The sequence below is a fragment of the Nylanderia fulva genome, unplaced genomic scaffold (genome assembly GCF_048542155.1).
Source record: "Nylanderia fulva isolate GAGA-0341 unplaced genomic scaffold, ASM4854215v1 Scaffold2, whole genome shotgun sequence".
Taxonomy (NCBI): domain Eukaryota; kingdom Metazoa; phylum Arthropoda; class Insecta; order Hymenoptera; family Formicidae; genus Nylanderia; species Nylanderia fulva.
The window spans coordinates 128,598-141,403 of record NW_028190263.1 but is presented as its reverse complement, the minus strand read 5'-3'; the positions used below and the strand labels follow the sequence as shown (position 1 = coordinate 141,403).

The window sequence follows — 12,806 nt, the reverse complement described above, 5'->3', positions numbered from 1 at the left end:
AGATCTATGATGTTGAGAGAATTATCACACACAGTAAACTAAACATACATTTTTTAAAATCTTTTTAAAATACAGATGAATAATTGCATGATGAAGTAATTTTTGCATACTCTCTGTCTCATTTTTGGAATATATTATTTCTAATGTCTTTTTGATATAAGTATATGTATAGTCATTTTTTTAAATAAATTTTATTGAATTTATTTTTGTAAATTAAATAGTCTTTGCAAATTAAGTTTCAATAATGTAATAAATAAAATTTTGACTAATACGTTTTTATTTATGTGATTATGTGTGTTTTCTTAATAAACTTTGATTACTAGTTTGATAATTGAAGTATATGAATAGTAAAGAAAAAGATTGCATGACGTGATAAACTTTTCCGATAAATTCTTGTTAAGAAAAAAAAATATAGCGCACGAGTCAAAGCTTGCGTGCGTAAAAATCTCACCCTTCTTGCTCATTTTCTAACCGGAAGAAACGGCGATTCTTATCAACATCCAGTCCATAATTTCGATGTCTCCTTCTCGCTAATTCGATATGAAATTGAGTGCAATGATGCAATGTTTTTGGCCGCATTTTCGTGTGTATAAATTAAAAGCCCTGATGGATAAAAAAAACATAATAACATATATATCTATAACAAATTACAATTGTACGATATATTTTCGATGTCCTTTTATTACTTCCATGACATTGTAACCTCGTTCCCCAAATTTTATGTGCAATCGTCAAATACATTGTTTTATTGTAGTCGCAAGTGCAAGATTTTAATTTTATCTGTTTAAATACAATATTCCGCCCTTTCCGAAAGTATGAAGCTACTTAACCTTTTTTTTACTTCCATTATAGCCGCGTTTTTCTAGAGATGAGGTATGACAGTTCTTACCAACCCTATAATCCATAATCTATATAATGTATATAGATATCGGATAGATTCATATATATTTAATCCAGAAAAAAGCGGGAAAATTAATAACGAGTTTTTTATTTACTTATTTATTTTATATATATTACATATATTAGTAAAAATCTCTTTTATAATAAAAAAAATATTTAAAATATATAATTTCTTTATTCTATAATATGTGGGCGATTCGCAAAGTGAAGTCTATAGTGAAATTTATTATTTATGCGCATGCAGTGACATCTTCGCGCTGATTAGCGGACCGCGAAGAACTTCACTCTTTTGTCTCCGAGGGGTGCCAACCGCGTGCCCTGATTTTTTATCAGTACGAAGTTGGTGAAATTTTCGAATTTTTGGTAAACGGCAATCCATTCAACGGACGTCGCAAGTATCGGACGGGTGGCGGACGTCTCGTCGGGATTCGCGTTAATTTATGCGTCGCGAGCGCGAAAAGTATTCGGAAACGTGGGAAATTCGACGCGGAAAGTGACGGGCGAGTGCCGGAAATCGCGACAGCCGACTCGCACGATCGAAATTAGCCGTGCTGAAGCTACTGGCAGGAAGGACAAAGTACTTCGCAGGCCGGTACCAGTAATGGCGGAGCGACGACTTCTTCGGTATTTCGGAGGAGAGACGTGAAGTTTTCGGACGTCCACGAGCCGGCGAGTGTCGATGATTCGTCTCCGCGATTGTAATCAATCACGTTTTTCGCAATTAGGTCGGACGTAATGAACTTCGTGAAAGGTGGTCGAGGATCGTTCGGTCGATTATTCGTGCTGAATAAATATATTATATATATATATATATATAATATCTCGAGTGTCGAATCGTAACAGTTTTAAGCGGTAGATCGTGCAATTAGTCGCGCTTTTCCGATCAACACACGTATGTACATAAATGTAATGTGTACATATATGAGTATGTGTGAGGGAGCTGAAGTCATCGCGCCGAATTTCCGAGAATCGAAGTCGGGTTTCGTGTAACGTCGCGTGTATATATGTGTGTGTGCGCGCGAAGCTACACAAAATCTGTTTCGCGTGATTTTCGTGTATGATAAAATCTCGATAAGTGTAGTGGAATCGCAGTCAATGCGATATAAAAGCAGAGCATTGTGTGATTAAAGTGATTTGTGTGAAAGTGACCAGTTATCTCTCAAATTGGATTACTTCGAAGGATTAGCAACAACGGTGCATCGACCAGTGAGTCTCGAATGTTTAACTTTTTTTTGTTTTAATATTCATGACAATTGCTCAGGAGCAAATATGTATAAATAATGACTGAACTTCTGTGTAATTCAATATCATGTCTCTTTTTCTCTATGCATCTTGAGGCACTCTTACTATGTAAATAATACTTGCTGAGGTAACAAGAGATAAAATTCGAGGTAAAAATGCGAAATATCCGTGCATATATTAATATGATGATATGCTATTGGTTTCGAATTTTTTTTTATGCCAATGATATTTTAGATCTCGTTTTGAAGTTTGAAGTATTTTTTCTCGAAATAAATATTAAAAATTTTTAATACTATTAAGTCTATAAAAATCGCAATATAAAACAATAAGATTATTAAAATTAGTAAAAAATAGACTTGTATGTAAGGAACATTAAAAAGTTCAAAAATAAGATCATAAAATTTTTATAAAAAATTAGCATGTACTAAAAATAAAATTTCGATTTAATCAATTAATACTTAAAATTAATATTTAAAAAAATATGTATGATAATATATGTTTTATGACTAAGTAATACTTAATTTAATAGTATAAAGATCAAAAAAAGCTGTATCAATTCCAATAAGTCTTTTGTGTATAGATATGGACAATTATCAAAACATTTCTGATAATTGTTCACGTTTCGTAACAACGAAAGAATAACTCTTAGATTTCAATTTTTAAGATAATTAAAATTTTTAATAAAATGCATTTATATTAAATATTTTTAAATATACACAGAAAGCAGAATAAAAATTGTCTCATTTATTTCTGATATTCTTATCTCATAAATGTTAAATACTAAATTCTAAAAAATGCGTTAACTAATTAAATGAAAATTTTATTTTTAGTACATGTAAATTTTTAACAAAAACTTTATAATCTTATATTTGAATATTTTAATATTATTTACTTCATGTTTATTTTATATAATTATATATTCAAATTATATGCATACACATACACACACACACACACACACACACACACAACAGTATCCAAATTAATTAATATTAACATATAAATATAATTATTAAACTCAATTAAATTTGTCACTCATTTTTTAACAAGATATTTAATAAAAAAATATCTAACATAAAATTTTTTAATATAAGATATGATAAATAATATTCTAATTGTTATATATATTGATAGAAATAATTTAAATAATAAATCTCTTTAAAAATTGTAAAATATTTATATATGTATATCTAAAATATTAATAAATATATATTTTATTGAATGGTTTTCATAAAATAAATTCTAAGACTATTATTTAAATGTATTATGACATAATAGTATAAAATAATCAACGTTGCAAAGATGAAGCAATTACTTTTATAACAAATAATAAATTAAATAAATTATATATTTCTCACTTCGTAATTTGCTTTGCCGTCGTTCGATATTACATTGGGTCTGATTCTCCATTTTCTTATTTATCTTCTTTGCTGTTTCTTCATGATACAATACTCGTGCGAAAACACTTATTGTTAATTATGAATTCGCGCTAAAATGATAAATCAGAAAAAAGGAGCAAGCTCAAGAAAGCATCGAACAACGATTGTAACTGTGAAATAAGTAATGTATAACTTATTTAATTTTTTATTTCATGTCAAAATAATTGCACCATCTTTGCGAAAGTGATCCATTTTATATTATTATAATACAATACATATAACAATATATTTTTTACTTTTATTTTATGACAATTAAAACATTTAATTTAAAAAATATTCATAATTTTTCAATATAAAAAATGTTTATAATTTTTATTTAAGAAAAATACTTGAAAATTTTATATACATATATGTAAGAGATTTCTCATGATTGCTTTTTTAAGTAATTATTGTATTTAACAACTAAATTATTATTTATCATAAACTAGACTCAAACAATTTTTTTTAAGTTAGATTTTTTATTTTAGATTTTGTGTATGTTAGATTTTTAAGTTAGTAGAATTTTTTAATTAAATATCTGTTGAAGGGATAAAGTAAATTTAATTGTATGTATATTATATTATATTTGTTAATATTAATTATTTTGGATACTGCTTTATATATATGTATAATTTAAATATATTTATATATTTTAAATCACGCATAAATATATATCAGCGAAAATATCAGATGCAATGCAGGCCCTCCAGATTCTCTAATTATTATTAAACTTTCTTATTTATTGTAAGCTTATAAGGAACGCATTTACTAATTAATGAATATTAAATTTTAATACTTCAATAACGCTATAAAATTTAACGATACGTTAAATATACTTTTTTATTATTACTTTCATAAAATTATTATTTTTATAAAAAGTTTGATTCACAAAATTATTAATGAGGAATGAAAGCTATGTGAAAACCTAGCATCAAAGTTTTCAAAAAACATTTTTAATACAGGAAATGATAGCACTTAATTTATAATTGTCTGTAATAACAATAATTTCATTTCTAGTTTTATCAGTTAAAAAATTAAAAAAATGTTTTAAATGACTAGCATGATCTTTAAGATATTTTAAATCTGCTTGCGCAATCTTTTTAAGAATCGTTTCTAGTTGTTTATAATAACAATAATTTTGTTTGTAATAAATTAAAAAATAAAAAATTATAATTTATTTTCTAATTTTTTACATTTTTAAAGATTTTAAAAAATTTATAATTCATAAAACTACAAACGAAATTATTGTTACTACAAACAACTTTAAATGATTCTAAAAAGGACTGCGCAAGCGGATTTGAGATATCTTAAGTCGAGTGATGGTACTTTAAAAAATTTTTTTATATTTTAATTCACTACAAACGAGAAAAATTATTGCTATTACAAACAAAATATTATCATTTTCCGTATTAAAAAATTAATTTATTAAAAGTCAGGTTCTATAGATTTAAATAGCTGAATGCGTGATAAAAATAAAGCATATTTCTAAGTTGAGTAAGACTTTAAGCGGAGATAGATCGATATCGATCTTAAGGAGGAACGAATACTTTCAGATATCAACTCCATTTGCGCTTTTCTTTTTATCTTTTTAGAATAATCATTTTAGAATCATTTGTGATGTTTGTAGTAACAATAATTTTGTTTGTAGTTTTATGAATTAAAAATAAAACAATTTTTTAAAATGTCCAGCACTCGACTTTAAGATATTATAAATTTGCTTGCGCAGATTTTTTTTAGAATCGTTTGTAATAATTTATAGTAATTTTCCTTTTATTCGTAGTTGCACTGTTTAAAAATTGCAATCGTTTAAACAAATTGTCCAAAGTGATTTTTTTTTAATTTTTAATATTTTTAAAATCTGCTTTTTCCAATATTAATTTCGATTGCATTTGCTATAAATGAATGAGTCTGAATAATTTAAATAAAGCATATTTGAAAAATTTTTTAAATTGACAAAGTTCAGTTTTGACCATTTGTTTAAACAATTGTAATTTCTAAACCGTGCAACTACAAATGGAACAAAAATTATTACAAACAAGTATACAAACGAAAAAAATCTGCAAGCGGATTTGAAATATTTTAAAGTCCAATGCTGGTTATTTAAAAATTTTTTAATTTTTTAATGTAAAATTACGTTTGTAATTTTTGGAACTACTACTTTCTTATGGAATTTCAAGCCAATTTACTCGAAAACATGAAAAAAAATATTTTCTTTTATCATAACTTCTTAATAATTTTCTTTATAATGTTTTATTCAAAAATTATTTGAATATTTTATCGAAATTTTAGTTAATAAAATTCGTTTTTAAATAACAAATATCTTGTACATGTAATTACTTTTCACAAATTCGGAGTTAACTTTCTGTATAAAAAATATATATTTATTTGGGGTTAAATAAATCAAAGATAAATTTTTTTGTTACTCACTGGTACACCCGCTGGTAAAAAACGTTCGAGAGAAGCCAGTGGTATGATAAAACAGTCACGGTCCAAAGTGGCCAAAGAAATTGGTTCGCCTCGCGGTGGACTGTTTCCGGAAACTACTAGGGGTGTGTAAGTGCCGGAAGTACGGTTACCGCTGAAAGTCACCTGCTAAAATGATAATACAATTAGAGAATTATAATTAGATATACATAACACTAATATTAACAGCTGTATTTTATCTAAGAAATTGCTTCCACATCAATTATATGTGCACAATTATCTCATATAGTTTGTGCACTACAGAATGCATATTATTCAAAACATATATGCACAAAATTAAAATATATTTGTCTCATTAATTTTAATTGATATCTACAGTAATTCTCTCCCAGATTAGATTTTTAATTTGATTGTAAGCAAGTGCGATATTTACTGATACCGTTATTTTTGGCAATTTACAAATCAAAGTAAATAACAAATTTAATTTGTTTCATTGTAGTATATAACGATAAATTTTATTTAATGTATAATAATATAAATTTAATAAGGCACAAATATAATGAAGCTGTTTTATATAATAAATGTAAATAGTCTTAATCAATTTTATCATAATTAGACCTACTAAAATTTTTGATAATGCATATTTAATACACACATAATTTAAAAGCTAAAAATTATTCTAGAGCAATTTGTTTACCATCGGAAATCACTAGTATCGTATTAAGATAAACGAAAAATTGTTTTCTTAATTAATTAAAATTGGATTTACATTAAAAATCGAAAATATTTAAAAATATTTAGATACTAAACTTTATCTTATATAATTTTAAATATATTGTACATATCTTGCAGTAACGATATGATTATAAAAGAGGGATATATACGTTTAAAATTTATATTAAAAGCTAATTATTCATATTGTATATACACAATATATATACATATATGAATAATGATGCATTTGCTTTTAATATAAATTTAAAAAATACCTATTTATATTTAAAAAATTTTATAAAAGAGTTTTTCTGATTTTATGTATAATGGCTGAATTGTATATATTATTCTGCATTTTATATACTAAACAATTTTACTGTGTTTAAAATGATCGATATCAATTTATGAGTCATCGCAAGGTTCAAAATGAAAGAATTGGGGTTTCGGTAGGTGTGTATATGCAATATGTGTACATATATAGATCCATATAAACTTATCCAGATACATTTATACACGCAATAATAAAGATGTCAAGAGATAATACGTGTTCAAATAAAATAAGAATAGGCAGTGGTTATAAGCGAAAAAGACATAGCATGGCATGTGTACGTATGCGCTTCGCGTCTGACTCGACTCGTCCTTTACTTCTTGCGCAAACGGTCACCATCGGTAGGTCTGCTCGCGTTTTTCCCGCCGTACGTTTCACCTCTTAGCTCCCGTAAAGCCTTACAGTTTTATAGTTCACGTACGCGCGATGCAGCATGGTTTACGTTGCATGTCAATTTTGCAAGCACGCTCGGCGTTAGCGATTGATCACACCGCTTCGTAATTTTTTATTCCTCTACGCCCTAGTAACTGTGAAATGTTGTCTTTTACAAAGCAGAATCGAATAGAATATATACGAAAGAGATATATATTTTGGAATAAAATAATTTATTGCTATTTCTTAGTGTATAAAAATGAAAACGTTATTTATAATTATGTTTTCCTCTCTTTAATCAATTCTGCTTAACCGAGTTTTTCTAATTTTTTGCAATTTAATTTAATTGTGAGATTTTTCACGTTTTTCTATATACATATCATATCACTGATTTTATATATTATTTCAATATTCCACATACATAATGGTAGAAAATACTCTAAGGTGCACATCATTAATGTATTGTGCGAAATGCACATATGCGGAGAAAAAAAAATGACAGAATCGATAACAATTTACATGCTGTTTAATGTGTAAAAATAGTGTGACGGATAACGTAGTGACTAATACAAGACTTCTACTTGCATTATGTTTACACGCACGGCACGCAGCTAGATTTAAAAAACGTTTGTTTTTACATGGCAAAATTGATTTGTTTTTATATTATAAAATTTAAATTAATTCTAAATACTGCCTAATTATTTTAATGATCAAAATATAAAATAGCAAAATATAGAATAGGATTTTATTGTTTAATAAGAAACAAACTCATCTATTGTTTTTTTACTACGATATACATTCGTTTGCAATATTATGCATTATCATTTTTAAACAAATATATTTACATGTGCGCGTAAACACATTCATATTAAAAATGCCGGATGTTATATCTTATATATATGTATTAATTAAGACAGCTAAATGGCTAACTTATTCAAGAATAATAGTTGGGAAACATTAATTACGTCATTTTTTTCTTCTCGATATATTAATATTAAAGATTAAAGATGTATGCAGATTAAACAAACGCTTGTAATCAGTTATAATCAAACACATGCACTCAACGCGTTATAAAGTGTTTTACAAATTGTCCAGTGTTTTCTTAAAAAATAATATATTTTTTAACAAGAAGAATATTGCAACTCGAAAACAATTGATGAGATAACGCTAGCATTAATGTTTAAACATCGAAATTACATTGCATAAATATAATTTAGTTTTTTATGAGTAGAATTTGCAATGTGATATAAAATTAAATGTTGTCTGTTAATTTTATCTAATGTAATTTGCATTTTCTTTCGTAAATTGAATTTGTGGTAGACAAGTTTACATTAAAAAAAATAAACTATTTCTTTAATGTAATATTCATTGTATTATATATTATTTTTAAATAAGCAAAAGAGATATGTCGAGTTTGAAAATTGACAAATTGTACTCATTTCATTTATAGAATGCGTTTTTAGAATGCAAACTTTCGCATCTTTTTTTGCAATAAGAAATGCAATTCGCACGCGATTCTCTGCGTGGGAAAACATTTTTTTACATTTGCATATTGAAATACGCGGAAAACAGCCTATTTTGATATTTAATCGTGTTGCGCTGCGGGTATGCATGATGGTAAATGTTCACGGTACGCATTGTAAAGGTCAAAGATCGTTATACGACACTGCAGTCTTCGTTAGATTGTAAAAGCCGCAGCAATACTTCAATCGCGAATTTCTGCACGTTACGTCATATGCTGCACATTCTTTTCGATCATGCGAAAAGTATAACAAGAAGTTTGCTCTCTCCTTCATATATCGTTTTATATCTTCCAATATTTCTTGTGCATTGATTTATTTCTCGACTCGATCGTAATAATTATATTACGAGAATATTGTGTGTATATACATATATGTATATAAAATATTTTATTCTAATGTCAAAATTAATAATCATATTGTCCTTTAGCAAAATTTTATGATGATCATTAAATGAAATGTCATTATGTCATTATTGCGTATCCCTCAGTCTGTTACTGAATTTAAACACTCGTTAAATTCCGTTTGTCGACCAAGCGATGCAACCGTGAATTTTATTGCACTATTATGCTACGTAATGCGACTGCAACCCGAAACTGTCTCTTCTTGTGTGTGGAAAACGACGTATTAAATTTTGGCGAAGACATATCGCGATGGGAATGCGATATGAGGAGTTTTTGAATCGAATGAGAAGTCAATAGTATACTATACAATTAAATTGAGTATATCGAATACTTGCATCACGAATTTATAATTTCTAAATCATCATGATGCGCAATAAGATAGCGACTTCGCGTGTTGCAGAGATGTTATTTTATACCACTCCTTTCATAAATGATCTATATATTTTCTCTAACTTTGCTTTATTCTTCGCTATCTGGTGGCTCATTTTAACTATGACGATATAGCACTTGATTCTAATAATAATTATAGTAATCGAACGTAATTAATTTTTGTTAAAAAACTTGATATTTATTATACTACATTTGATTAATTTTCATTTTTTAAAGATTAAAATAAAATATAAAATAATTTTATCATAAGATTTAGTGTCTTCTCTTGAGTGGATAATTGATTAAATCATATTTACGAGTGTAAAATTATTTATAAATCCAAATAAAAAATATATATGTATAATATAATATACATATATCAATACAAAATAAAAAAACCATATTTGTATGGGAATATAGAATAGAATTATCATAAATTATAGGACAAGCCTATTTCATATATATAACCTGAAATTTTTTATGTAGATGTGTTGACGACAGTTCGAAAGTAATATGAGCTAATGAGATTATGAGATACATATATGTATATACGTATATGTAAATATATGTATATATGTGTATGTATACGTATATATGTATATATATTGGCTAATTTTTTAATTCATCGTAATTAAATGCAGCACTTTGCTACATTTGCGCATAAAACGATTGAGCAATGATGAATTAAAAATATTGCCATATACGTCATACATATATCGCTATGATACAAACTTTAAGATAACCTTACTGCAACACATTCATCTCTTGACTCACAATAATTTTAATATCGCGATTGCGCGTTAATTCTGTTCCTCATCTTTATGATTATTGTAAAGAAAATTACTATAATTGCTTATTGTTAGTTGAAAATATAACATTACTGATAGCTTTTCGTGTGTGACAAGAAACAAAAGATGCTTATAATAGTTTATTATATTATTTTATATTATATTCCACGACTAATATTACTTTTAACTTTGCTTATCAATATAGATAAAATATATATATACATATATTTATATATTATATCTATTATATATAATATAATATACATATATATATATATATATTTTTTTTTTTTTTAAATACATATTTTATCATGCAAACTTAATTATGTTCATCTAAATAAAAGATTCAGACAATTTTCTGTGAATGAACACAGTTGAAAAATTTGTGTTGAATTAAACAGATATCACATGTCCTAAACGGTCCACAGAAATTGTTATGTTAACTTAACATTTTAACACAAAATAAATGCAAAACTTCAAGCAATTTAAAATAAATTTTTTGTAAAATTAATATATAGTTTTAATGTAAAAATTAACTAAAAATATATTACATTTATATTTTCATCGGCGTGTTATTTTATTTCAATGTGTTTGATAAAGACAAAACTAAAAAAATTGATATAATATAAATGAAAAAGGTGATTATTTAAATAGTTTATAGTGACATGTTTGTTTCGATTATCGTACATAATGCAGATTGTATAATTGATTTAAATTTTTGCTTTTTTAACTTCCGAACCTTTTCATTGTTGACAAAAATATCTCAAGGATTTCATGATTTAACATTTAATTGATTTATCATATAGATATATGCAAATTATATATTTAGAAAAAATAATACTAAAAAATCAGGGAAAAAATTAATTTCTGGTTTTGGAAAATCTGACAAAGTCCGGGAATTTTTTTCATTGAGTCTGCTGGCCATCCTGCTTTCGAATTCGTTATAATTTTCAATGATATTACCTACCTGCCTAGACGCAGTCGGGGTCGGTGGATCGGAAGGTTCTTTTTGCTGGCTCATCTGGTTTTGCTTTCTCCTGGCTTGATTCGCAGTCTGTGCGCCCTGCCCGGAATTGACGGGCCCGCCACCGCCCCATTTGATGACGTGCGGCCCCGAATTTCGGCGCGGCGGCGGACCCAGCCGCTCGCCCGGTTCCTCCGGCGGCGAGCCAAGTGCCCCACCTGCGGGCGGCGACAGGAACAAATGAGTACGATAGCCGTGCCCCTGGTGCTCGTGATCGCCCATCGATGGATAGTATCCGATATCCCGGCTGCGTCGTGCTGTGGGTCCACGTGCGCCGCCGACCGCCGATTGGCCGACGCGCGCCGCGCCAAAACGCGTCCCTAGCTGACCGAACGAGGCCCCGGTCCCGTAAACGGTGCTGCCTAGGACAGGCCTGACTTCTCCCAGTCCTCCTCCGCTTATTGTTAGTCCGCCACCACCGGGTCCCTTCTCGCCTCCGAAATTCTTGCGGAACATAAGATTCATGACTGACGTCAATGCGCGATTTCAGGTCACTATATCGGCGTATATATTTCTTGTGATGTATATATATATATGTATATATATATATATATGTGTGTGTTTTTTTCTTTTCCTGGCTTTTTACTCGACCGTTCGTTACGTTCGGCCGATTCGGTCGGGTGCTCGAGGATGCGCATGGAAGAGAGACATTGGTGGTGGCGGTGCGCGACGATCACAAGGCAATACGGGGACGTTTAGCATTTCTTTAGGTTTTTCTTAAATTCCGATACACGATTTCGTCTTTTAGACTTTGCCGTTTTTCCGACACACAAGGTCTTTTTTTTGCGCACGATCCTTTCCGGGCCCAGCCGCCTAATTTACGGCGGAGTGTATTGCGAGATTAATGATACATTTTTATAAACGGCAATTTGGGCGTATGATGTTTTATCCGAGCCCAGGAGAAATCGGCGTGATGTAACACCGGACAACATTAAGATCGTAGTTTAAACCGCTCGTGCTAAGGCGCTGACAATCAATCCTCTGACAGAGGATACTCGCGGAAATGTTCCGAGGTGCTTAACTTTTACCGACTTTTTACTGCCGTGTCGTACTAAAGCACTCGCGTGGCTGATCTAGGTCGAATGAAAAGAATGATAACGATCTTCTGTCGCGCGATCTCTCGACCGAAATACACGGAGGATAATCGAAACTTAACTTCAGAATACTGAGAACGGATAAAATCTATGCGCACATTTTTTCAATTATATATATATATATATATATATATTAAAATAGAAATGAGAAAAATTTAAACATCTTAATGTCTTATTATATATAAATATATTGAATTACTATATAAAAA

At 28.7% G+C, this 12,806-nt stretch overlaps 2 protein-coding genes across 11 annotated transcripts in view; one reads left to right on the top strand and one right to left on the bottom strand.

The window, feature by feature from the left end:
- LOC114945376 (uncharacterized) overlaps positions 1–12,806 on the bottom strand; it is a 31,354-nt gene that overhangs the window by 3,851 nt on the left and 14,697 nt on the right. For 7 of the 9 annotated variants that reach the window (XM_029321593.2, XM_085482022.1, XM_029321591.2 and 4 more), the window contains exons 2-3: positions 11,447–12,576; positions 5,988–6,152 (exon numbers count right to left, since the gene is read on the bottom strand). In XM_029321593.2, the coding sequence (XP_029177426.1) occupies positions 5,988–6,152; positions 11,447–11,968 (687 nt within the window). In that variant the 5' untranslated portion in view covers positions 11,969–12,576. The remainder of the gene's footprint in view (positions 1–5,987; positions 6,153–11,446; positions 12,577–12,806) is intronic. The other 2 variants (XM_029321598.2, XM_029321597.2) reach the window with 2 other exon arrangements.
- The window catches only part of LOC114945378 (gamma-aminobutyric acid receptor subunit alpha-1), a 122,576-nt gene continuing 111,010 nt past the window's right edge, over positions 1,241–12,806 (top strand). The window contains exon 1 of one of the 2 annotated variants that reach the window (XM_085482017.1): positions 1,241–2,106. The gene's annotated coding sequence lies outside the window, so the exon portion shown is untranslated. The remainder of the gene's footprint in view (positions 2,107–12,806) is intronic. The other variant, XM_085482019.1, reaches the window with a different exon arrangement.